General features: G+C 44.2%; 1 protein-coding gene across 1 annotated transcript; it reads left to right on the top strand.

Annotated features, from left to right (window-relative positions):
* The first annotated feature begins 237 nt into the window (after nt 1-237).
* Nucleotides 238-26,891, top strand: sos2 (son of sevenless homolog 2 (Drosophila)). Its single transcript, XM_076157352.1, has 23 exons — nt 238-1,122; nt 9,722-9,847; nt 10,083-10,214; nt 10,442-10,606; nt 10,774-10,980; nt 12,205-12,348; nt 12,839-12,949; nt 16,447-16,545; nt 17,255-17,382; nt 17,492-18,147; nt 18,232-18,313; nt 18,443-18,565; nt 18,682-18,794; nt 19,040-19,262; nt 20,237-20,356; nt 20,464-20,626; nt 20,769-20,886; nt 21,069-21,241; nt 21,354-21,470; nt 21,582-21,846; nt 21,982-22,023; nt 22,227-22,330; nt 22,955-26,891. The coding sequence occupies exons 1-23, from the start codon at nt 1,039-1,041 to the stop codon at nt 23,456-23,458; spliced, it is 3,999 nt and encodes a 1,332-aa protein (XP_076013467.1). The 5' UTR covers nt 238-1,038; the 3' UTR covers nt 23,459-26,891.

Here is a 26,891-nt window from a genome sequence, read left to right as displayed (position 1 = left end):
AATATACAATACATTAACAAAAAGTAAATTAAAGAAATGTTGAAATCAATAACTTACAATTGAAATGGTTAATTATTTAATAATGGCGTTTTAGCCTAAAATCTATTGTATTCTTTTTATGTTCAATAATTGTGAATTGACGCTGCTGCGGCGCCGCGTGCCTGACAGCTGCTGTGAGGCTGCGCACAGAGCTGCGCGAGGGGAGGAAGGCCGAGGGAGGAAGAGAGAGAGAGAGAGATAGAGCGAGAGAGAGAGCGAGCGAGCGAGCGAGAGAGAGAGCGAAGGAGTTCGTACGAACATCAGAAACCAAACCAAAAAACACCTCACTGCTCACCAGCTGCTCTGCGGACACCAATGCCTCGGACTGCGCGCTGTTCTAGATTCATGCGGGATTCTGCGGTCGGTCACTCCGGAGAAGATGCGTGAATGTGGAGTAAACAGCGCAGGAGAAAGTGTGCCTTGTTTGGAGCTGAACTGCTCGTGTGCCACAACATAAAACTCGGAGCGCATCAAGGCCAGCAGCAGCAGCCTGTAGCAGGAGTTAGCTGCTCGGCTAGCGCTAGCCTGCTATAGTTACAGGTGTTTAGGCAGCAAATAACCAAACATAACTTGTAGCTGTAGTTAGCTGGCAGTAGGCTGGGCTCCCATGTCGTGACTTCACGTTGAAGTAAATGTGCCTGTTAGCTTTTTGGTAGCACATGTAACACTTAGCAACCTTGTTATTAGCCAGTTAGCTTTTACTTAGCCACTGCCCTGTGTTTACAGAAGCAGCGAGCTAGCCTCTAGCTCTTAAGCTAGCGAGTTAACTTTATAGCTACATGTGCTTTTTTCTAATGTAGCTTAACCTTCGCTATTTAACCTGACTTGACCCCGGGACTCGCCGTCTGGTTTGGCGGTACTGTTCATATTTGCAAGCGAGACAGTTCCGACTTTTCCACCGTGCCTGCCCTGGACTGACCCACCCACAAGGACTATCTATCCGGGGCCGATGCTGACAGTTCAGCCCGGATCACGGCAACGCCAGGAGCCGCCACAGCAATGCAGCCCCAGCAGATATACGACTTTTCAAGTGACGAGAACAGTCACAAATGGAGAGGCCTGTTCGTGCAAGCTTTACGGAAGGTAACGCTGACATTATTACACAAACTATTCCTCATTTGAACCTCATTGGAATGCCTTTTTAAACGTGCGTTCACTTGCTAGACAAGGCTTTGGTGCGGGATACGGGCTTATACTGAATGCACAGACAGAAACACCCCCAAAAATACTAATGTTATATAGTCGATAAACGCATTTGCTGCTGCAAAGTATTTGCTCCTAAATCTACTATCACATCTATGAACCTCCCATCAAATTTGAAGTCCGTAACTGGTTTGTTTATCTCTTTTGTGAGTGTACCAATGACAGCACAAATTTACCAGTGTTGAAACTGATGTCTTCATCTATTGTGGTGTCTTACCCAACTTCCTTGTAGCGTCTTTTCTCACAGTGGTGTTGAAGTAGTCTCGTTTATAACTATTTTGTACAGTATCTGTTTGTTGTCCGTTGTCTGTTCGTTCGCTGTACTATGTTGTACAGATCTGTTCGTTGTAGTGTTGTAGTGTAGGGTGCCATACAGAATATGCACAACGGTCTTTTTCACAATCAGAAGTCATTTGAGTTCGAGTCACATTGACGCTGCCTTGGTGCTGTTTACTTGTTGTTGCCATCATCATGTTGCCATCATCTGCAATTTCCTATATACTGTATGTTGTCCGCATTGACCATAGTTGAAAAAAAATCACCCTTGCAGAGTGGAGACCATCTGCAATCTTGGTTGATGTGAAGTTTCCCCTTTTCTCCAGGGAAAGGCAACTTCATTCACATACACATAATTGAAACTTTCAACACAGGAAACATTATAATTTCTATGTCCTTGCTCAGCAGGCCTTCTCGTATCAGTTCCTTTTTGACTGTCCCACTCTTTCCCTTTTCTTGCATCATCTTGGTTTCTCCCTGTCATCACCAGATTTATTTTCTAATTTCTTTTCGGACCCTCTGTTTCTTTGACATTTGCAAACGTATGATTCTCCCAAGGCTTATTACTATTGTTTATTTTTTATTTCACTGTTTTCTGGTGGGTTACAACCATTTTGTTACATCATGAAGCCTGCTATTTGCAATACTGGAAGATGCAGAAAGTATGCATGCTCCTATCCTTTGTGAAACTCACTATGGTAAGAACATAACGGTGTGTGAATCTTTTTAGAAAAGAAGTTTGAATTGTATTGAATGAAAAATGTGTTCTTGAAATAGCACACGCACCTCTGTATTCCAAAATATAGCTGAAGTCTGTTAGCTTGAGTTTTGTTTGGTGCCTACTTTGTTTCATAATTACAATTGAACTTTGAAGCAGTGATGAAATAGTCTTTATAGATATTTGTTTAGGTAGTTTGTTATTCATTGTGCAAAGTTGGTAACAATGTGGTTGGCAACAATGCCTGATGCATTTTCAGCCAAATATGATAAGGAATAGACTTGTTGTGACATAAGGTAAATAAGTGAAGAGCTAAGTGAAGAGGAAATAACCCGCCATAGAAGGAGCTGTGTAGTAACATCATAAACATAAATACACACAGCTAGTTTCTCTACTCAATCTTTAGCACAGTGGAGACGGTGTGATGTATCAGGTGAAACTGAGAGCAGGTGGTGCGTTGTGGTGCCGCAGTTTCATTGTCTCAACTTGTTACTCAACTGCCAGAGGGAAAGCCTGTCAGAGATTGACGCAAGAGAGGTTTGTTATGGTTTTGACAGACTGTGACTTGCTGTTTTTCACAGCTGTCCACCGGGGGGTTTCCTTTGTCATAAGGAGCCATGTTGGGTGACTCCACCCCTTGAGCATTATTTGACTGTTCTTTACAGGCATGATTAAAAAAAACCTGTTGAAAGGAGCTGGAGCAAGGAATTAACCATGATGTAGCAGTATGTAATGTAGTTTCTCCTGCAATTGGTGCTTGATACATGAGACAGATCTGACCACCTGCAACATTAAATGACCCGTACTGATCATTTGCACATCTGTGAAATCAGAATATTACTTCACTATTTTTTCCACATCATGTGAACAAGTGCTGTGGTTTGTTTACATGTAAGAAGGTTAAGATTCAGTGCAGATTTGTATTGATGCGGTGCCGGCACAAGATGTGGCGCACAGAACCATTGGAGTCATAGCCTGGGCTTTCAATTGTTCAAATTGAAAAACTAAAACATTGAGCAACAAACTTTTGATGAAAGAAGCCTGCCGTCGCGATGTCAACAAAAAAACAGACTTATTCTGTGTAAAATTATGAAATCATTAAGCAAGCTTAATGTAGCCCACATATGCACGTGTATCTATCTAGCCAAGTCTCTTACTGTGCCTATAATGTGCATCGTGACATTTTGTTGTGGAGGAGTCCAGTGCGTGTCTCATGGCTGCGTCTGCATGTCCTGGCTATTCTTGATCATTGTGGCTCGTGCCTGGTGCTATGCAAGAGAGTCATTTAGCCTCTGACATGCTGCTGTTAATAATAACTGTGCATTCCCAGAGGTCTGCTCTTCCCCTGGCATCAAGAGAAAGGCCAGGGCTTTGCTGGGTTCAGTTTCATTCCATTGCCATGTTGAGTTAGTAGAGCATAGTGCTGAGTCCATGGGGCTTCTCTCCATGAGGCGCAGGCCAGTATTAAAGCTAAGATTGTCTGCTTTGTTTTCCTGCTTGTGTTGGATCTTTTATCCTGGCAACTACCAACAGTCAGTTCAAATTCTGACATGGTGACTTCACTGTGGGCACAACTTACTGCTGAGATCAGACTTATTGTAGTCAGGTGGTTTTGTTGCCTTTTTGACCCTGGCTGGATGGATAAATTGTCACTTCAGTCAGAATCACTTATAGCTAGGCTTCACTCCAGCACTGTACTATAACAGATGCTAACAGATACTCCTGCAATAAATCTGTCTTTTACTTCTCATAGACTAATTAGACAGAGAGAAATGACACCTTACCTGTTAGTACCTTTAGTGAGAACTGGCTTAAAGGTTGCTATTCAACCAAATAAGCAGCATGCATGCAAGCGGGGATTGAGATACAAAAACAAAACAAAAACGCACTTAAGCAGGTCAATTTTCTTCGTAATCATTGCAACGGACATCGTTAGTGTTGCTTAAGTCATCTTCACAGAGAATTTCAGTGGAATTGTTTTTCCCAACTTATTCAAGACTTCAGGATTTACTGCTACAGTAAAAACAACAACAAAATGTAAATAATGACATGTATGTTCCGGCAGTCATAACAGTCAGAAAGGTCAGAAAATCTGTCAGAGTTGTATGTCGATGTCATCCTGTAATGAAGGAGATGTCATCTTTTCAAATGAAGTAAGGGAAGAGAAACGTGCATTTCAAAGTGCTTTTCAATCTGTTCTATTTATAACTCATGCAGTGAAAGAGAGCAGTCTTGGCAAGTTCAATTGTGTACCAGTTTGTGTTTATCACCTTGGATCTATCGCCTTCTTGAGCTGTCATGCTACAAGATTGTCACACAAAGATGCTCCAATGAAAGTTATGATAGTGAAGATAATTGCTCTCATTATTGATTCATATTATCAATTATGGATTAATAGTAAAAGCTGGTAATCACAGTGGAAAAGGTGGAATTAGATGGTTGCCTTGATGAATTATGAAATGACACACAATGAAATTCACATCTCCGCCATACTTCCCACTGTGTTAAATGAAACTTCAAACATCAGGGTGCTCATCGCATAGCATTTAGGCAGAGGACGGGTACATACAGGCAGGGGTCACTGGGTCAGGTCAGGCTGGGTTCACCATGCTCAGCTGCATGTCCATCAGCCGTGGTTGTGGTGCTCTTTAGTTGAATGCCAGTGCAGCGTTGTGTGAGGGTGTTTGTTGTGTGCTATCATCTATATGTTTGTGCACTTGCTGTATGTATTGTTTGCTGTGTCTGTGTCGTTTCTTTGTCTTTGTGCACCGCGCATTGTGCATGTGTGTGTTTTAATGTGTGTGTGTCTGTTGTCTCGGGGTTGATCTCTGCCCTATGGCTCCCCAGACAGTCTGGTTGTAATGGCAGATGATGTCATGGCATGAATCACAATCAGTGACACATGCTCGGGTATAATAACAAGCCCCACCCCCACCCCCCTGCTAACACACACACACACACACACACACACACACACACACACACACACACACACACACACACACACACACACACACACACACACACACACACACACACACACACACACACACACACACACACACACACACACACACACACACAGAAGCCACACCACATTACCTGCAACCTGAGCTTGATGCAGCCCCATATACGCAGCCAGGAGAATAATCAATCAAATTAGAAATGTTAACCCTGTATTAACACTGTTCAGCCTCTATTATCATCCCAACCTCTCTGTTCTCTTACCACCAGCACTCTCAACACCTGGTCGCTCTGTTGTTTTACAGTTGCTACTTGAGCAAAGCTCTGGCACTAGTTTTGATGCGTTTAATACCTAAAGTGGCCTAAATTACTGTGCTGGGCAGCTGGACTGTCGATCTGCTGGCTCCAAGTTTCAAAGCAAATTTCTCAGCATTTTCCCGACATTAAATACATTTTCCTTTCTAATGCCTCTGGGACCATTGCATTGGGGTATTTAATATTGAAATATTGGCTTTCAACTACATGCTATTAACGCCCAGCTGAACAGGATACAACCAGGCGTAACTGAAACTACTACTAATATAAGTCCTGCCTCTAACTGTCCTAATGATCCTGTGATGATAGTTGTAATGACGTGTGCTGTGGGGCAATAAATGTCTTAATAATAGTAACAACAACAGTAATAATAACAAATAGCAGTGATGGGGAGATTTAGTTCTGATCGCTTATCAATATTCTGTCAATTCATACTGTTGAAGAAGTGCAATACGCTTTGTACTTTTCTGCTGTACTTCGAAGAGTCATTTTCCATTTCACTCATAGGCTAAACAGGCCGACACTGTTTTCTGTCACAAGTAATTATTTGAGTTGAGTGTTTACAATAGCTCACTGTATCTACCGAGTTAATTCACATTCATGAAATTTCCCTTCACGGCAGGGATTTCCACAGCCACATAGGCGCTGTATCGTTTTATCAAAGTGCACAGTAATATGCATTTCTTAGCACTGTGCCATTTTTCCATTGTTTAAACCAAGCCTTGTGCATTACCTTTTGACAGTAGCAATAATAGGCATTGGGGCATTTCAATTACGCGTGTGTGTGTGGTCTACTTTTTTTTTTGCTTATGCTGGAAATAGATGCACTTATGTTTGATTCTCTAATTTGCATCAATGCGTGTCTGTTTCTGGTGGCTTCGGCCTGTGTGTGAATCCTTGGTTTCCCCGTTCTTGGTTTGTGCTGGCGGAGCTCCAGTCTGCGAGTGCGAGTGTGAGCGCGGGCCTGCTGCCTCCTTGTACACCCACATCAATACCGCTCAGTCTACTGCTATGATCTCCTCTCCCCGGAGGCCTCTGCTCCATGCGGTGGAGAACAAGGAAAAAGGGAGCCAGGGGGAGATGGAGAAGGGAAAGTGAGAGTGAGCGAGCGAGCGTTGGGACTTCCTGTACACTAGCCTTCCCTCCTTAATGGAGCTGACCCATGAAACTGAACACCTTAACATGGCACAGGAAGATGTGCATGAAAGCTTACATGCGATCAAGGCTTTTTCACCTTACTTTGCTTTCATAAAGGGACTATTCGTTTTTATCCATGGATTTAACAACTAGACACTTTCACTGTTTTGAAATATATTGTGGGATTGCTCTCTTCCTTGTGTTTATCTCCAAACTCCATAAACCTAAATGAATCGTAAAGCCTAAAAGGGTAGTAGTTGTACCCGTTCAGGCTTTTGCAGATAAACTGTTGTTTTTTTGTCTTGCTTTGTGTGTCTTCATAACATACTAACATGGCTTCACTGAAAGGTATTGTCAATTACGGTGAGCAGCATCTTCTTGTAGCAGAAACTACAACACTTTCAAGTATAGATTACAAAATACGAGAGAAAATTGGGTTTACGTCGAACTGATGGGGTTGCTCAACATGATGTGTCTGGTGATCAGTGAGTAGATTCCAAACTCGGGAGACACCCAGCTATTTTCTGTCTGATTACTTTCTCTTGGCTTTCACTAATACTTACTGTAGTGTCTGCTGTCAACTATATTAGCCCATGTTACATCCATCACCGATTAGGATCAGGTTGCACTGGTACTGTAAATACACTGTGCTGCAGTCATACCTGCACATGGCTCTACTCTCCTTTCACTCCTCAATTTAGACGTCCTCATCCATAACTGACAGACACACTGAGAGCAGTGAGCTGATACACCATCATAAAAGTCATTTTAAACCCGAGCTTCGTCTGTCATCTGTCCAAGTGCACGTAAATCACGCCGATGTCAGTCAAGTCAAATTGATTTGTTAAGTACTTTCCACAAAACACGCTTGTCACTTACTGTTTTACTGAAACCCCAAAGGATAGAACCATCAAGCAAAAGAAACACAACTTAAATTGTAAAGTCAGTGTGTGTGTGTGTGTTTGTGTGTGTGTGTGTGTGTGTGTAGTGCAACAAATTGATGCAACAGCTGATGATATTTGGTGGCCTACATATTAAAGTTCGGTGTCTTATACTGCAATTCACATTCGTTTTCATTTGTATTCAAATGACAGCGTCAGTGTTGAATGTTTTTGATGCTGCTCTGTTACCCATCCTGAGGTTCTGTTGTTTGACACAGAGGACAGTTGTTGGATGTGGGCCTCTCTGAAACGAGCCAACTATTCTGTGAATGGAATCAGGGGAAACCCCCGTAGTTTCTGTATGGTGACTCACAACTCCTGGTGTCATGTGGAATTTGGTGAAGTGCCTATTTGAGGTCGAGAGGATATATCTCATACCCTACTTCTGCTTTGATTTTGATTTTTTTTTCCATGTACAGTTATTTGTAACCTTATGAGTCTGCATCAAATCAGAGATGATAACCAGAAGTATAACTAAGACCAAACAGTGACTGTAGTTTTCCACCCTCTTATCGGAATGTGGTCAATTAATCAGAATTGTAATCCATATCAGAGGCCTCATCCCTTTGTTTGAAAACATTGTCTTGGTATTTCCTTTTCTCTCTGTATTTTATCAATTAATCTCAGACAAATAAACTCAAACTTTGGACGGCGGGACATCCTGCCATTTCGCTGCATCTCTGTTAAGTCAGAGCTCAAGAATGCACGGAGCCGGTCAGGGTTGACCTTTTAACTCTCCTCTCACATTCCACAAGCCGGGGGCAATGTTTTGTCATCATAACGTCCCACTTTACTCTATGCCAGGGTAATTCCATCACTAGCTTGTGAACAGCCCAGCTTTTGTGAGTCTGTGTATGCGATAGAGAGGGAGAGGGAGAAAGTAAATGTGAGCCTTTTTTTTTTATCCACCTCTCCTCTCGCTCTCTCCCACAGCTTTTTTTCCCCCCACTAGTCTGCTATGGGTGCTATAATAGTATCTCAACTGACAGCATTCCAGCGAGAGGGCACGGCCCAAATGACGACAAATTTTGGGAGGTTGAAGGTTTGGGGGGGGGGGGAGTGTCTTCTCTTTCTACACACAGATCTGACAAAACCACACCTTCTCTGCTGTCTGCACCTAAGCCACACCTTCTTTAAGGCCGGTGGCTGGTTCCACCTCTGGCCACACTAACGTGACTTTAAAAAGCAGCAGAAGAAAAAGCTGCTAAATTTGTCTCCAACAGTGCTGATGTCATCCCATTTGGTATGTGCTGTTAGTAATTTGTGACATGTGTAGCGCCATCTTGCAGCTTGAATTTATGCTGAATAAATGGCATCATGGCAGTTGTATTCATCTATCCAACTCCCACATTTCAAATGTCTTTTGAGACATTAAAGTCAATTCGGAACTTACACAGAGCGACATAATCTGACACAAAGAAACATTTAGTCTACTTAAATACATTTACCAAAGTTGTTTCATTTTCATCTGGTAGTGCAGCTGTGAGCAGGCAGGCACTGTTTCAAACACTCTTCCAGTTGCAGTAAAGGATGATCAGGAGCATCAGAGTGACATGAGTGCTGTAATTATGAGTTATTTTGGAAGAGACAAAATAAGCAAACCTGAAAGCGGTGGAAAGGAAAATGTGAGTGTGTCAGGGTTCTTCGTCGGGCAGCTGATGTGGTTGATAGTGCTTCCATGAATGCACCAGCAAGGAGCATTTTGACTACATCCAATGAATGCATTTCATAGTTGCAATAGTGGAATGAATGGAAACCAGTGTCATGGAACATAGGAAATAGGTCATATACAGTATAGTAAGTACACTTAAGCTGTCATGAAATTTTAATGCGATTTGTCCTTACTAGACTAACATTTATGACCACGGCAATATCTTTGTCTCCATTACATCATTGTCTTGTCCTTGCTGTATTTAAGCTGTTAAAAGAGACATACTGATGCGGGTGGTATAAATCATACCAGGTGTTGCAGTGTTTCAGATACAGTTTCAGGTGATGACGCCTGATCAAAATTAAAACCTTAAGCTGTTTTAACTTCCCTGCATGTTTAATTGCCTGAAGCTCATTAAGCATGTCGTATCCATCACTCATCTCTTCTTTATTTCTTCTTCTTTTTTTTAACATTCAGGTTCAGAAGCAGGTCCACCCAAACCTCTTGGCAAAGGAGGACGCACTCCAGCACATCGAGGAGCTGATCTTACAGCTCCTCAACATGCTGTGTGTAGCCCAGCCTCGCTCTGTGCAGGACGTAGAGGTGAGGCTCGTTCACTTATCTCCATCATCCCCGCATCATATCTTATCTAGATAAACACAGTCATAATATGTTGTCCATCGACAGCTTCTGATGGTGTAAAGTTGAGATTTGGCATTAAGGGAATGTGATACTACAGAATGTGATACTACAGATACTACTCCTGTGGAATGCAGCAACTTGAAGCAGCAACATTTATTCTTTTAACACACTAACTTTCCTTCTTTCCACTCCCCAGGAACGTGTCCAGAAAACCTTTCCCCACCCAATAGATAAGTGGGCAATTGCCGATGCACAGTCGGCTATTGAGAAACGCAAGCGGAGAAACCCCTTACTTCTCCCAGTGGACAAAATACACCCCTTGCTCAAGGTACAGAGTCACTACTCTCCATTTCTGAAAATGTTCCATTTGGTTCACTTTCTAATCTCTATAAAGTATTTGTATCCAAATGAAATGTATCATTATAGATATTCTGAAGCTGTTTTCTTTGACAACATTGTGCAGAATAAATTCATTGGTTAGATTTAATAATGTGATCTGGTCCATTGACCCTCTTGTACAGTAAATACGTTGTTTTCCTGTTTTTCCTTCAACAGGAGGTTTTGGGTTATAAAGTGGACTACCATGTTTCGCTGTATATTGTAGCAGTCCTTGAATACATATCAGCAGACATACTGAAACTAGCAGGCAACTATGTTGGCAACATTCGTCACTATGAAATCAGCCAACAGGACATCAAGGTGTCTATGTGTGCAGACAAGGTGGGTCTTATTCATGACTATTACTGATATTGTAGTAAGACACAGGGATTTCTTATGCTGAACAAAGTTTAAACTAAATTTAAAACGGCATTTTACTGACTCTAACATGGAATGGTGTTGATATTGACCTCCTCTTACACTCTGTCACTCACGCTGTCTGTCTTTAGGTCTTGATGGACATGTTCGACCAGGAGGATGACATCGGCCTGATGTCACAATGCACAGAGGAACCTTCGTCCTCTGGGGAGCTCACGTACGACGACCTGGTGAGGCTTGAAATCGCAGAGGAGCGCCAGTACCTGCGAGAGCTCGATTTAATCATCAAAGTGTTCCGTCATCACTTCCTCTCCAACAACAAAATTTTCGCCCCTCAGGTGAGCAAATCTTGGCACGGTTAATTAAAATGTTGTCAAAATTGCTATCACGAGTTCACAATTGCATGTCTAAAGGAAAGAAAGTTATTTATTAAAAATGATCCTGTTGTTCGAGTCTTTCATCTAAAGCCGGCTCTCAAACACACAGTTGGCTTTCTAACTGCACTCTAAAACCAGCTTACAAAGCCAAATCCAGTAGATCAGAACATGTAAAGATTACAACTAAACTGTAATCGTCTAGCTGGTTAATCCAACAGCTTTCTGCCTTCTCCTCAGGCACTGCCTCTGCTCTCTGGCCCCATCAGTAAATCACCGACATTTATATGTGTCTTAGAGGGTTAATCTTACAATCAAGTGATTATTTACAGTGTAAATAATATGGCAGATTTAATGTTCTGAATCCCCCCCCCCCTCCTCCAAATACAAGAAGAAAGTATTGCTCAAGGAGGCAACAATCCCAAAGCCCCGGAATTGTATGGTGGTGCTAGGGGTTGAGAAGAAGGGAATGGAAAGTAGGATTTAATGGGTTACTGTGGCTTTGCATATTTTGGGTTGGGTAATTTGTGGTATCATTTGGGTGAAGAGGATAAACCTTTGAGAGGCCCGCTGGAATGCAGAACGTGTAATTATGTTGAGACAGGAACATCTGCAGCCCTTGCCAAAATAACCTCAATTATGTCTGTTGAAACGCAGTATGTGCCGAATTACTTGGAGATGTCAAGAAAAGTGTTACGGTCAAATAATGACAGGATACAACTTCTGTCTGAAATTTAGCAGTCGATAATCACTCTGTTCTATTTTAGGTTGACACTTTCTCATGTCCTTGACTAACGAGTTCCTCAGGCAAATCGGGCATGGTTTGGTTTGGTTTTATATCTCATCACAAGTTTGTAGACGGTATCTGTTTAGGAACACTGAACTCCACCCTGAAATGGTTCAACAAGTTCACTCCCCTGAGATCCTTCAATCTTTTGTTGCCTAACAGATGAAGCACCGAGTTCAGTAGCATCTTAGAAGAGGCAGAAGATGCCGAACAAGATGCACTTTCCCTGCAAATGGCTTTCCTACCTTGCTTATGGAATTAAACCAGCGACCCTTTTATGACAACCATACCTCTAACCTTTTGAGATACTTGCTTCTTTATTGCAGCCTTTCATAACAGGACAGTTAAGCATGTGTTGCAGATTTGGCTCACTGTTGTTGTTTTCTGCGGTTGCTGTGCAGGATGTGGAGGTGATCTTCAGTAACATCCTGGATATCCATGAGTTGACGGTGAAGCTGCTCGGACTGATCGAGGATGCAGTGGAGATGACAGCCGATGGAAGTCCTCATCCACTGGTGGGCAGCTGCTTTGAAGATCTTGCAGAGGTATAAAGCTTTTTCAACGAGGAAACCTTCGATTTCACTAGTTTGATATGTTGCCCAATCTCCATTGTCAATCCAGTGGAACAAACACACTGTTATAAATTCTTACTTCAAGGATGATGACACAGATGGCTGCTGACCACTGATTTACTAACAACTATTCACTGTAAACACCGGTCGTAACTTGCTGTCACATGCTGAACGAATAATAGGTTCAGCTATAGTAATAGAAGGAAACTGCACCCCTACTGGCGAGGGGGTTCATGTTACACTTTATTGCTACACCACATTGTCACTCCAACAAACTGCATACAAATGTAATGTTGCATACCTTCAGTGCACAAGGAAATACCGGCCACTAATTTCCTGCATGGGATATAAGACGATATCAGATATTCTGCAATCATTCAAGTGCCGTTATCGTCAAATAAGCACGACCGCCCTGATTAAGGTGACGATGTTGACTCTTGAATTGTTTTCTGCCCCTGTTTAGGAGCAGGCGTTTGACCCCTATGAAACCCTGTCTCAGGATATCCTCAGCAGGGAGTTCCACGAGCACTTCAGCAGCCTAATGGCACGACCGACTGTTGGCCTCTACTTCCAGGTAAGATGTTGAAATCATCCGGATAGATGTTAGTGACTTGGCACATGACACAAGCCATAATTGATTTGATAACTTGGCTGTTTAGTATAGTTTTGTATCATCACAAAAATAACAGTGAAAGAGGTATTATTCCACTCAGAATAGGCATTATTTTCACATCTTAAAACTCCATTTAATCTTTAAAATAGGGGAGATAATAGCTTGCTTCACAAACTTGCTTCATTGTTCATTTTCTATCATATAGACATACATTATCATACAAAATCTGACACATTCACCAAAATGAAAGAAACTTTCTTCAGAAAAAGAAAAATCACAAGATGACTCACTGATGATTGGGAGTATTTCACGTCACTTTTGGGAGGGTTGCACCCAATTCTTCCGAATCGGTGACCTCTGTGTTGCGCACAGTGCAAGTCACAGTCAAATCTGAGCTGAGGGAAATAATAACTGGCTCAGCAGGTCAAAGTGCATGCAACGTACCTGTCTCGCTGTGGGCGCGAGTCGGTTTCACGGCCCTCTATCTCCCTCTCCTATCTTTCCTGCCATTCTCCACTGTGAGCTATTTTGTAAAGCACACAAAGGCAAAAAAGAAGCACTTGTTTGTTTTTTATTATGAAAGTACAAGTGGGTCATTTGTGTGTTTACACCCAGTGAACACTGTTTAATTATTTGTTCTGGTTTGGCTTTGAAGTGAACCTGGGTGCCTTGTGGAATTCCTCTAATATCTTTTGAGGGCATGTCATGGACATATCCAGGGTCCTGTGTACAGTTTATTCACTGCTGCCGCATTGTTTTATTTGGACATTCCTCACAAGAATAGCATTGAATTATGCTCAGTGGGGTGCAGTTTGGCAGCCTTTGAAGATGAAATATTTGCAAATGTTTTCCCAGAGTCTGGCCGTTCACATGGGCTTCAAACTCCCAACGAGGTTTTGAACACTCGGCTGCCTTTTCTTTTTAATGGATGTTGAGATTTAAATGAAGAACAGTTGTGTCAATAGACGGACTGTAAAGCTTAGTGGAATAAAGTAACAAACCTCAGTTTGAGGCCTCAGTGTGTTTACACTACACACTGACTGTCTAACCAGTTAGATCAACACCGCTGACATCCAGCTTTGTTGTCTGATTGATCAGTATTTATTTTCATGTACTGAGTGAAAAGGTGAGAGAATTAGGCTCAAAAGATAAAATTAAAGGTATGGTATTAATGTAAAATAATCATTATTTTACCTAAAAGCCACAGAAACAATTGATGTGATTATCTTCACTGGCACTAATTTCAACAGCAAGTAGTTTTCATGTAAACATGGACCAAATACAATAACATACTCAAAGCCCAAATATGCTGTAAGTATATTTTATGTAATTTTTCTAAATTAATTAAACCACCAAACCATTTTATAATATTAAGATGTCTTGCACTATGAAAGTCGTTTTTGTGTTCATGGTTTCTGTTTGGGCCTTGAGCCAGAGCAAAATCCATTTTGCTCAGCTATTGTACTTTAGACTCTGTATCAGTGAAATACTCAGGTGTGTGTGTGCGCGCTTGTGTGTCGGTGTGTCTGTGAGCTGGTCTTCAATCCCAGGGGCTGATGGTGTAATGGTCTCTCCACTAGCCTCCCTCTTGATTTCCACCCCCTCAATCACACACACACACACACACACACACTTTTATCAATCTGCTATTGCTCCGTTTATACAGCAGAGCTAATCTCATTTTAGAATCTCTCACTCTTTACCTGCTGGTGTGTTTGCCTCCTAGCATCTCCTTCTCTCTTCCCTCGTTGTATAACATGAATCACTATATGGACACTGTTGTCCATATATGCACCTGGCATGAATGCACACCATAATGGGTATCAAGCCCCTTCCAGTATCATTATTAGTGCTTCAGTTTTGGCCTCACTGCATCCACTTCATCTTCCTCCCTCCATCCCTCTTGACTTTCTCCCTCCTCCCTGCTCTGTTGGATAGATGTGTCTATCCAGCACTCAGCCACTGCACTCTGCAGCGTCTGGTATTGTGGGTAAATTACATCGCCTTTTAAAAATAGAACCAGCAGCCATACTGCAGGCCATTTTTCTCCTGGGGAGGAGGAGGGGGTGGCGGTGGCCCGAGGCGCATTTCATGTTGAAAATAAGCTGTGAATTTAGACGGCAAAACACCGCAACATGGATTCAGTCAGCCGTGTACCTTTTGTGAAAAGGGAACAAGTTGATCTCATAGACGTGCTGTACAGTATTCTGTATTACTGCACTTGTGTGTTTATATTTGGGTTGGTACTACAATGTCACATACGCCCGTAATGAGTGGTGATGACGCAAAAGACATTTTTGACAATAGAAATGGTTTTACCTGCTATGATGCACTGATAAAGCAGTTTTATCCATTTCACAACGTTCTACATTGGTTTTGTTCATTTAGCTGTGTACATTTCACGACACCACTTCTAATGCCAGTGTGTTTGTTTATAACCTTACAGTCATTATTATTATTATTATTATTCATACAAGTCCCAGGATAATGGGAGGACACAAGGTACATTGGTTTTGATCAAACAAACAAAATGACTTGTGTCAGGGCCACACGATGACCGCTAATATGCTCATCGCAATCATTTTCACATGTATTCATCATGTTTGAAATTAAACGGCCTTTAGTTCCACATTTTACTTTATATTCTATTATTAGAACTTGAAATCTACAGTTTTTGTCTTTGAGAGCTAAAAAAGAAAAGAATGCATTGGTGTTGCAGCTGCAGGTCTCCTTTGTAGCGGGCAGCACCTGATCTGTTGCACCAAATCAAGCACTTAAAACATCTTAACAGCTGAATTGTGAATGTTAAGACGCTTTCCCTGAATGCGACTCCGATCTCCACCAACTGAAGAACGCTGACATCACAACATGATCTCAACTTAGGTCATTGTTCCCCCGGCTGTCCATCAGTATGCATCAGGCAGCTGGTGTACATCTTTCTTCTACATGTACACAGACCCCCACCCCCTCGCCTCTTCTCTCCATGCAGACACTGTGGCCGCTGCTGTGGAGTCTGAGTACTAGCATATTGATTCTGAGTCGTCTATCAAGGGAACAGGAGATTTAAATGGATACTATGACAGCCTCCTCTCCGGTTACCCTGCAGCCCTACTCGGTCAATCGCTTCTCTTTCCCCCTCTCCCTCTCTCCACATTCCCTTGACTCCTGTCTGAACTACTTCAGCCTCATTTATAGGCTGTAATAAGAATCTAAATGCTTCAACATACACATTTTTGACTTTCTTGCTTCCATTATTTGTAAAATTGTAGTGGAAACCCGCTTGTATTAGTGGGTTTAGTTATTTTTGTTTTTTATATCTGTCATATTGTTATTGTTCATCATGTTGTATCATTAACCTTCATTGAAGACATTGTGCACATGCAGAAACACACATTTGAAGTAATATGATCCTTTCACTGTGTCTTCACTCTGGTTCCCTTGTGTCTTTGTTTGTGTAGTCAGTTGCAGAGGGCTTTAAAGAGGCCGTCCAGTATGTCCTTCCCCAGCTGATGATGGTCCCAGTGTACCACTGTATGCACTACTTTGAGCTACTACAGGTACGTGCACACACTCGGGTGCTGTAGACATAATATTTCATTCTTTCACCTTTTCGATTCCCTTTTATTTTGGCCATCACTACTTAAGTTAACGCTTATGGATTATAGTAGATTGTCAAATGTGGTGTGCGCTTTATTCCGTTCGGTTGAAAATGCTGGCAGGAGAAACTGCTGCCATGGTGACGATGCTCTTTGAACAAATAATGTAGCTTATTTCCTGCTTGATTAGCCGTCGCCCGTTCATATGTCTCCGAATATGGACAGAACAATTATATTCCCAGCGTTGGAGAATGTAATAGCATCTAATCTTATATTGCATCTGCTGTAGTTGCAACTCAAAATCGTTTGTCAGCTGTTTGGTTTAAAGTGAGCTACATGCCACTGCATTCTGTCTCTTGATATGATTATAGTAAACAGGCTCAGTAAACAGCCTTGGTCAGCACTGCTGTCAAAATGCAACTGGCCTGCCATTCATCACTGTGGCGAGATCTCAGTTGGATTGTTTATAATGCAGCTGAGCAAAAGTATCCGGTGTTACGAGAGGGCTGGGCATTAAAACAGTGCTTCTAGCTATCTATTAACAATATTCAGTGCTAAACTGTCATCAAGTCAAGTATCAAAATAGCATTGAAGTCAAAGTAGCATTAGTGATATTGGTATCAGAAATCTGTGCATGTAAGGGATCTGATGCATTGTTTGGTGATTTCAGCAACTCCAAGAGCGCAGTGAAGACCAAGATGACCGTGAGTGTCTGAAACAGGCCATCACAGCGCTGCTCAACCTTCAGTGTAGCGTGGAGCGCATCTACGCCAAGCATCAACCTCGTCGCAAGCCTGGGTACGCCTTCGCTACAATAAATGATATTAAAAAGGAATGATAAGTTATGATTAGACTGTCATTCTATCTAGCTGTTACTGACCGTGTTCTCTCCCTCCCCCCTGCACAGTGAGCCCATGTACCGCCTATATAGCAGGCAGGTCCGTAGCAAGCAACTCGCCATCAAGCGCATGAATGAGATCCAGAAAAGCATCGACGGCTGGGAGGGGAAAGACATCGGTCAGTGCTGCAGCGAGTTCATCCTGGAGGGGCCACTTTTACGAGCAGGCGCCAAGCACGAGAGACACAACTTCCTGTTTGATGGACTGATGATCAGTTGCAAGGCCAATCAGAGTTCACGGCTCCCCGGCTCTGGCAGCGGGGCGGAATATCGGCTGAAGGAAAAGTTTGTCTTGAGGAAAATCCGTATTTTGGACCGCGAGGACTCGGCAGAGTTGCGGCACGCCTTTGAACTGATAGGAAAAGATGAAAATTGCGCCGTTTTCTGTGCTCGGACAGCGGAGGAGAAGGCTGCGTGGATGGCAGCGCTGGTGACTCTGCAGTATCGCTCCACTTTGGATCGTATGTTGGACACAGTGTTGCTGCATGAGGAACAGGCTCACCCTCTAAGACTGCCCTCCCCGGAGGTTTACCGCTTTGCTGTGCAGGACTCTGAAGAGAATATAGTGTTTGAAGACAAAGTGCAAAGCAAAACTGGCATCCCCATCATTAAGGCCGGCACAGTGGTCAAGCTCATCGAGAGGCTCACCTACCACATGTATGCTGGTGAGTTGTAGTTTCATAGAAAAGCATGTACATATGCATTAAAGCTTTCTCAGTGTAACCAATTCCCTCCTGTTGCCCCTCTAGATCCTAACTTTGTGCGGACGTTTCTTACCACATACCGATCCTTCTGCAAACCTCAGGAGCTTCTCACCCTGCTGATAGACAGGCATGTATTATCGGACCACCTGTCCATTTGTCATTTATTGAGGGCTGTTTGATGTAATATTCATTATGGAAGTGCTCTGCGTGCCTGGACATCCTGAAAGGTCATGTGGCGGATCATTCTTTTTGACAGGATTGAGATCCCCGAGCCAGAACCCACTGAGGAAGACCGGCAAGCTCTCTGGAATGGCGACCAGCCAATGGCAGCGGAGCTCCAGAGATTCAGGAAGGAATACGTGCAGCCAGTCCAACTCAGGTACGACAGCTGTCCAGTCACCGCTAACTCTGTGTTTAAGGTGAAACCCAAATAGTTGCAACTGCACTCGCTGTAAAACATGGGGAAAATAACTTCAGACTCTTGTCTCTTTTCAGGGTTCTCAACGTTTTCCGTCAGTGGGTTGAACATCATTTCTATGACTTTGAGAACGATCCAGAGCTGAGAAGTCGATTGGAGGAATATATCACCAGCAAAATTCAACTGCGAGGTCAGTTCAACATACGTGGCACCGCTTCTATATACAGAGATTTACAGAAACTCCTGCTCAGTTAGGAGATAGTGTTTTGTCAATGTCTGATATTTACATTATAACACTCTTAAGACTATAGAAACTGTAGAAAATGTGTTGTGCCCTGTTATACATCAGAACAAATAGCTGCTTTCACTATCAAATGTGTGGCTCTGGATGGCCTTGAGAAAAAGATGCCATGAAATGTTTTGTTCCCTTTTCAGGGAAGTCGATGAGAAAGTGGGTGGAGTCCATCAATAAAATCATCAAAAGGAAGCTGCAGATGCAGTCAAACGGTGTCAGCCACAACATCACCTTTGAGAGCCCGCCGCCTCCCATCGAGTGGCACACCAGCAGGGCGGGCCAAGTGGATTCCTTTGACCTCATGACCCTTCACCCAATAGAAATCGCCCGTCAGCTGACTTTGCTGGAGTCGGAGCTCTACAGGTGGGACAGATGACACAGCAGGGCTTAAACCTCTTGTCCTTCACCTCCGTGTTTCCCTCCATCTGCACTAAACCAGCCTTTGCCGATGCGTCTGCGTATGTGCAGCTAGTTTCTCATTATGTTTTCATCTTTATCTTCAGGTTGTCTTTAAATGTAGCTGACTCATCTGTTCCTTGTCGTGGCCTTTCTATTGTGCTGCTAATATTCGCTAGCTCAGTTCACTGTGACGTTGTTAGGTGGCGCTGGTCCATTTTCCACATAGTCTTCCTTGTATTCCCCTTTATTGCGGTGCAGAAATCTCCCTGTCCTAGTTTGCCTTATAGCATTCTTTACATGTTTATATAATAGTAACAGTCTTACTGTAAGTTGTATCATGGCTCTTATGTGTTGTACTCCTGGCATGATGCAATATCCTGCACTGAGAGAGTCTTTAAAAGTTTTTAAAAGTTGCATCATGCTCAAGGCAAAATTTGCGCCGTTCCCACGCTGCTCCATCCACACACTGCTCCATCCACACACTCTGGTTCAAATCTTGGAGCAGATGTGCAAGTCTGCTTAGGGACTCTGATTGGGAAACAGCCTCTTCACTCTCACTGTTGTTCCCAAGCGGAATGCCTCCCATAACACTGTTCCAGAGTTGCCAATCGGTGGTCAGGAGTAAAACTACAGTTACACTTGGCGAGAGTGTGTGAACGTGCAGTGTGGTGAAGAAAATGGAGCTTTTGTGTGAATAAATCAGTAATTTTAGAAAATGTAATGTGGCGATGCAGGATTCATTTCTGCTTTTTGCAAAGGCAAATATTTGTTGTATCTACGTTTGTTTTGAGTTCTTTTTAACAATACTAGCGATTTTACAATGTCTCCACTCAGCAGTTTGTCATAAGTGGATTTACAGGTTAGGTGTCTTGAATCGGCGCTTGTCTCCTGTATCGCTGTCCGGTGTTGACAGTCCGATCAAACTGCTTCGTCCACAGAGCTGTGCGGCCGTCTGAGCTAGTCGGCAGCGTTTGGACCAAAGAGGACAAAGAGAAGAACTCACCCAACTTGCTCCGCATGATCCGTCACACCACCAACCTCACCCTCTGGTTTGAGAAGTGAGTCCCAGGAATCTGATATTTACGTCTCGGGGGGAATGTTGTTTTGGTGTTTATGAAATGTGTTCATCTCCATCTGTCTGTAATTGTGCCTGTCTTTCTCTCAGGTGTATTGTAGAGGCAGAGAACCTGGAGGAGAGGGTGGCAGTGTTCACGCGGGTCATCGAAATTCTGCAGGTCTTTCAGGAGCTCAACAACTTTAACGGCGTGCTGGAGGTGGTCAGTGCCATCAACTCAGTTCCAGTCTACAGGCTTGACCACACGTTTGAGGTGAGCAAAACTGGGTCAGGGTTCGGGTTGCACGTCTCCGCCAGAGAGAGACATGACGGTGATTTTCGAACAATCGGTGGACAGCACAGCCTGGTGTTACCGAGCTAATTCATGGGTGTGTTTCCTTGTCCTTCACACACAGACGGTCCCAGAGAGGAAAAAGAAAATCCTTGAAGAAGCTGTGGAACTCAGCCAGGACCATTTTAAGAAATACCTGGCTAAGCTCAAGTCAATAAACCCACCCTGCGTGCCTTTCTTTGGTAAGTCTTCTGTTGTGTTGCTATGGACACACTCTAAATGAAGTATGAAAAGGATACAGTAAATATTATGTCTACAAATTATCCGATGTTTCAATTTTGTTGTGGAACTGTTGAACCTCAAATGACATAAGAAGTGCAAGTTTGTGTGCGGCTGTTTCCATCAAATGCGTGTCCGCCCTCAGGTATCTATTTAACCAACATCCTAAAGACGGAGGAAGGCAACCCAGACTTCCTCAAGCGTCACGGCAAGGAGCTGATCAACTTCAGCAAGAGGAGAAAAGTGGCTGAGATCACCGGGGAGATCCAGCAGTATCAGAATCAGCCGTACTGTCTGAAGGTGGAGCACGACATCAAGGTGAGGCCGTCGCCCCTGCGGCTCAGCTAATCAAAGGGAACGCGTCATCACAGCTTTGTATTGATGTTTTATCGCCTACAAATGTTCCCTTGTCTCCTTTTTACCCCCGCAGAGGTTCTTTGAGAACCTGAATCCAATGGGCAACATGAGCGAAAATGAGTTTTCTGACTACCTGTTCAACAAGTCTCAGGAGATTGAGCCACGGAACTGCAGGCAGCCTCCCCGATTTGTAAGTCGCTTTTGCCGCCGTTGCTTTGTCTGTCGTGAAGTTCTTCTGTGACGTGAAGGTAAGATCAGGTCATATTGGTGAGGAATCCATGCATCTCCTCTCCTCCTGCAGCCCAGGAAGACCCTGTACACCCTCAAATCTCCAGGGATCCGGCCTGTGCGCACGTCTACCTCAGGCACCCTGAAGGGCCACCCTGTCCCCTTAGAGAGGGAGCCTCCGCATAAGATCACCTTCCGGAGCATTGCCGAGACCGAGCCGGAGACGCCGGCGTCCGTCTCGGTGCCCACGTCTCCGAACACTCCCACCCCTCCGCAGTCGGCCTCCTCTGACTTCAGCTCAGTCTTCATGGATCACGACCTCAGCAGCTCCTTTGGTGGTGAGTTCAGCTGACATCAAGGAACTTATTTGCACGTGTACTCCAGGCTTAGATTGGCTTAGAATTTCTGTGTGCTTTTGTGAAAAATGGTAAAGCAAAAAGTAAAATCATCCTCTGTATCTTTACATGTTACAGGTAGCAACTCCATTTTTGCTCCGGTCCTCCTGCCGCCTTCAAGTGAGTGTGTTGTGTGTTTTTACCGTTTGTGTTTTGTTCCAGTCACAGCTGTGCTGTACATAAGCAGTGTGACCACAGTATTGATTCAGTATTTCACAATCAAAGCTCTGATCGTTCATGCGCTCTGATGCCCTAACAATTGTTTTGATTTGTTTGTTTAATGCAATGTATGTGTCTTTGACCCCCCCGCCCCCCCCCCCCAGAGTTCCAGTCTGTTTCTTGTGGGAGCCTCCACCAGCTTGGAGAGGAGCTGCTGAAGCCGCCTCCTCTGCCACCACGAAGGAAAGACACCATGTCTGAAGCCAAAGTAAGAACCAGCATAAACCTTGTAATCGACTTCCCCTAGTTTGACAGGGAAACACTAGTAAATGTAGATGATAGATTAGTACTAACTGGATTACAAACTGGTAATTCACCTCTATACTAGGAGTGAGTCAGTGTGAAATGGCCTTTGTAACGTTATTTGAGCAGCATACATGGATGATATATTTCAGTATGACTTATATATTTAGCACCATGGGGCACTGTAAGTAAAGGTCACAATTATGTTCTCTTAAAAAGCCTCTGTCACTATAAACCCAGTTGGTTTTTCTCAACTCCTCTCCATCTGTTACAAATTAAAAGCTTTCTGTCGGTTGGATAGAAATCCCCCTTCTTCCCTTGAAGGCCTTTATTGTGAAACATCTGCAGGAAGCGTTTCGATACCAGCACTTTGCAGTTTAGTCTTGAGAAACAGTTTGTCAAATGGCGAACTGACGAAATAACAGAAGTGAGTGAGAGGATTGTAAATACTGTTTATACCATTTTAACTTGTTTTGACACAAAACTCTGTGTGTGTGTGTGTGTGTGTGTGTGTGTGTGTGTGTGTGTGTGTGTGTGTGTGTGTGTCTCTCTCTCTCTCTCTCTCTCTCTCTCTCTCTCTCTCTCACAGCTGAGCTCCAGGTGTGACAGCCCCCCAGCCATCCCTCCCAGGCTTCCCCCTCCTCTGCCCAGGACGCAGCCCCGTCCACCGGTCTACAATGGCCCCAATGACGGCCCCCTGCCGAGTCCGCCTCCACCGCCGCCCCGCGACCCTCTGCCCGACACGCCGCCCCCGGTGCCGCAGCGCCCGCCGGAGATCTTCATCAACTACCCCCTCAACCTGCAGCCTTCTCCTGTGGGCCGATACCACTGGGACTTCAGCAGCTCCCCCAGCTCCCCCAACACCCCGCCCAGCACGGCGTCGCCTCGCGTCCCCAGGCGGACCTGCCCGCTCAGCGCCAGCCAGAACAGCCTGTGCCCTCTGCCCGTGCCGCTCATGGCGCCCCCCGTCCCGCCGCGCCACAACTCCAGCCCGCAACTCCCCAAACTCCCACCAAAGACTTACAAAAGGGAGCTCCTGCAGCCGCCGTTACAAGGCCTCTCATTGGTGGAGAACACCGACAGCAGCCAGTGAGCCTCTGCCGCTCTGGCTTTGTTTTTGTTTTTTTTTATCACGAACACCAAGGGGTGATCTCGAAATGCAAACTTCAAAGCGTGTCCTGCAAACTTTGAGCTCCCAGAGCAAAACACAGTGGACTTAGTCATGATCAAAGCTACTGATCAGAATGAATAACACTGCTCCCCCCATCGCACCTCTTCTTCTTCTGTAGCACCCTTAACACCTCCCACTCGCCCTCCGCATCGACCAAATGGAGTGCCGACGTCTATCGCCTTCAAACCCCAAACACGTGAGTTTAGCCATGGGTTCCGATTTCCAATTCACTTTAGATTTATGCCAGAAACAAGGGCCGTGTTTAACACAAGCTCCTAACATTCTCACCTTTTCTTTGACAAAACATTTATTGTACTTGGATTTTTGGAGTGATTTCAATGTTTGTTTGTTTTTTGTGTCATTTAAAAAAAAAACTCTCCACCAAGTCGCGAGTCAAAAGTCATAAAACCTCGGATCATTTGTGGGATATATATCTTTCAAACAGAACAAAGCAAAGCATGTAAATATGCTACCGTGTGTTAGCTTCAGAGCTCCTTTTCAGCATAAATCACTATGATGGGAATGGAAAGAAAGTCTGCCGTCACGGGGGAGCAAACTGTTTGGGTCGGCCTACTCCTCGGCGCTCTGACGTGCCCGTCGTGCCTCTCAGGGGATCAGTAGCTCCGCCTTCATCGTAAAAACCCTCTGTGCCAATGAGAAACCCACACCGGTGTGCCAGCTTAACAAACAAGGAGCGCCAAGACACTGTTGCGTGCGTGTTTGGATGCGTGTGTGCGTGGATGCGTGCGTGAGTCTGCGTGTGTGCTTGTGTACGGAGCAGAGCCTACCTGCTCCTCAGAAGAGTTCTCACTCCCCTACACCTTTACTTACAGGACACTGTGTTACCCCCCAATCCCCACCCTGGTGAGAAGGTGAGGTCAAATGTGGGAATGTTGGACTTTGTAGCCTCAACCGTCACGCTTTTGTTTCTCTGGGCATTGACGCCGTCGTTCAACGTGGCGTCCTGCTGCAGCTCGCCGATTTGACTCACACTGTTTGAAAACCTCAAGCGTCACCTTCGAAGTAGCTCTTTCACGGTGGGTTTGCGGGCATGAATAGACGTTTCTATTGACTTGTTTTTCCTACAAACTTGACGGAAAACAACACAGCGGCCAAAGTCTTATTTTATGCAGGGGGAAAAGGGATTTGCTTTTTAGAAACATGTGATGTTCAGGACGAGAAACACAAACGGAGGCGACACTGATTCCTCCCCTCCTCGTGTCTCAACTGTGCACTGTGACTGGACAGAAGCGAGCAAAAACTGTCTGTCAGTCCGCAGACGGGCCTCCTCTCCGCAGCCACGCGCTCCACTTCAAAAAAAACATTGCCTTCAAGATCCAACAGCCGTGACCTCTGACCCCAGGCTCCCTGGCCTCTCGGCTCGGAGGGGGGAAGGGAGATGCGAAGAGAGCCGACACTCCGCTTGCACATCGAGCATCGGGCGAAGTCGGGAGGTTCTGGTCGACTATTCATCCGTGTCCCTCTGCGCTGGTGACAGAGGGAGGTGTCTGCCACGTTATCAAACAGAGCCCAACCAGGAGGAAGAGGAGGAGGAGGAGGAGGGGGAAGAGAGGACGGGCAGGTGAAACGGTCCAGCGGCAAACCACCTCCTCTTCTCCTCTCTCCCAACTCTTCGCAAGCCGATGTCTTAACCGACCCCCTTAAAGACGCTGCGCCGCTGTCCGGACACTGTGCTCTTCTCCATCCCCCCCCCCCCCCCCCCCAGCCGCCAAACTCTTCTTCATCCAGACAGAAACCCAGCACTGGAAGCGCGCAACTCCCCCCTCTCCCCTCTCCCCTCCCCTCCCAACCAAAGCCAGGGACAAAGGGTGAGCTCCCCCCAGTGGCTGCTCCAAATACCTAAAATCCATGAAAAAAAAGAGGAAAACGTTTTTAACCCCAACTTCTCTGTCTTTGTCTTTCTTTCTTTGTGTCGGCTCACTTTGGAAAGACTGAAATAATCCATGCATCACGCTCAGATGTGCCTTTTCTTTTCTTTTCTACTTTACAGAAATAAGCAAACGGTGTCTAAAATGCTAAAAAGATAAAGTTGCCTATGTAATGTTTAGAACAAAAGCTATACACTACAAAATTGTACATGTTTGTGGATACTGTGTATATATAACATGTATACACTAACTAAATAATTTGTATAAAGTGACTTTTTTTCCCCCCCTGTTGTATCGTGCCCTCATCCGCATCTGTTCAGTCAAATATTGCCTAATAATCCAATGCTGCTACAGTCGGATTCAAAACAAACAAAAACCAACAAACAAACAAAAAAAAGAGAAGAAGAAGAAGAAGAAGCAGGTCACTGTCACTAATTTACTCACAGACAATCCCCAGTTTAATCACTGGGATTATTAACTGAGAAAAGCCATTTTTCTTCTCCCCTGCCCCCTTAGCTGTTTGAAAGCAATGGAAATATACAGTTCAATATGCCAAGCACTTACTTAGACGTGTGCTTCACTTTGTACATCCTACTAATTGCCTTTTGATTGTCTCCTTTTCCAAGACTTTTAAATGCTAACATTCATTATTAAAGAGAGGTTGGATTGTATTACGGTTTGCAACTGAGTGTACATATATATATATACAGTATATATATATATCTATATCTATATAAATGTTATTTGATGAGCATAGTGAAGAATTGGACATTTTCTGAGAACACACTTTGTGCACTTTAGGCTGTACTGTTGAAGAGCCGCAGGTGATGTAGGTCATGTTTGAAATGGTCCTATGCTACTGCTAAACTCACTTTCTACGTGGATCAGGGCAGGAAAACACACAAGTCTACCACCTCACTTTGATCCCCTGACGTGTCCATTAAAGATCTCTTTGACGACCAAAAGCTGGATTTCACAATTCAGAGTCACCGGTTGCCCCTCTTTTACTCCTCCCTTTGCTCGCAAAATGCACATGGAGTCTCCCACAGAATCCTCCTCCTCCTCCTCCTCCTCCTCCTCTTCCTCCTTTTGGTGTTTTGTGCAGCAGGTGAGAAATGTGGCCACGGTGATGACAGATGAAATGTCTAACGAAACCACAAAAGAACGGAGAGTTTGGAGGGTTTTCCTTGGACGAATGAAGCGAAATGGCTTCGTTGTCTTTGCTCACCTTTTTCCCAAGAAGTCAGTATTTGAGGGGTTCATTTTGCCAAGTTGTTTTGTATGTCTTTTTAACCCCATGCCCTACAGAATAACATAGGATTTCCTTCCGTGGCACTGTAACAGCTTGATCCAGCAGTCAGTTTATTTGATGGTATGTGGCCTTTTAACTGCTTTGTATTAATGGTCTTGATGAGATTAATAAATCACCCAGTCTTATTTTGTACTGAACAAATGCTTTCTCCTGT

This window comes from Genypterus blacodes, unplaced genomic scaffold (assembly GCF_046128005.1).
Source record: "Genypterus blacodes isolate CSIRO-AG114 ecotype Tasmania unplaced genomic scaffold, CSIRO-AGI_Gbla_v1 ptg000073l_1, whole genome shotgun sequence".
NCBI classification, from domain to species: Eukaryota; Metazoa; Chordata; class Actinopteri; order Ophidiiformes; family Ophidiidae; genus Genypterus; species Genypterus blacodes.
This window is presented reverse-complemented; position numbering and strand designations above follow the sequence as displayed.

Excerpts from the sequence above, each read along its gene's own strand:
- sos2 (XM_076157352.1), top strand. The coding sequence starts at position 1,039 with ATGCAGCCCCAGCAGATATACGACTTTTCAAGTGACGAGAACAGTCAC. Across the intron at positions 20,627-20,768 it reads GGCTTGACCACACGTTTGAG|ACGGTCCCAGAGAGGAAAAA; the intron begins GTGAGCAAAACT and ends CTTCACACACAG. Across the intron at positions 21,847-21,981 it reads CCTCAGCAGCTCCTTTGGTG|GTAGCAACTCCATTTTTGCT; the intron begins GTGAGTTCAGCT and ends TACATGTTACAG.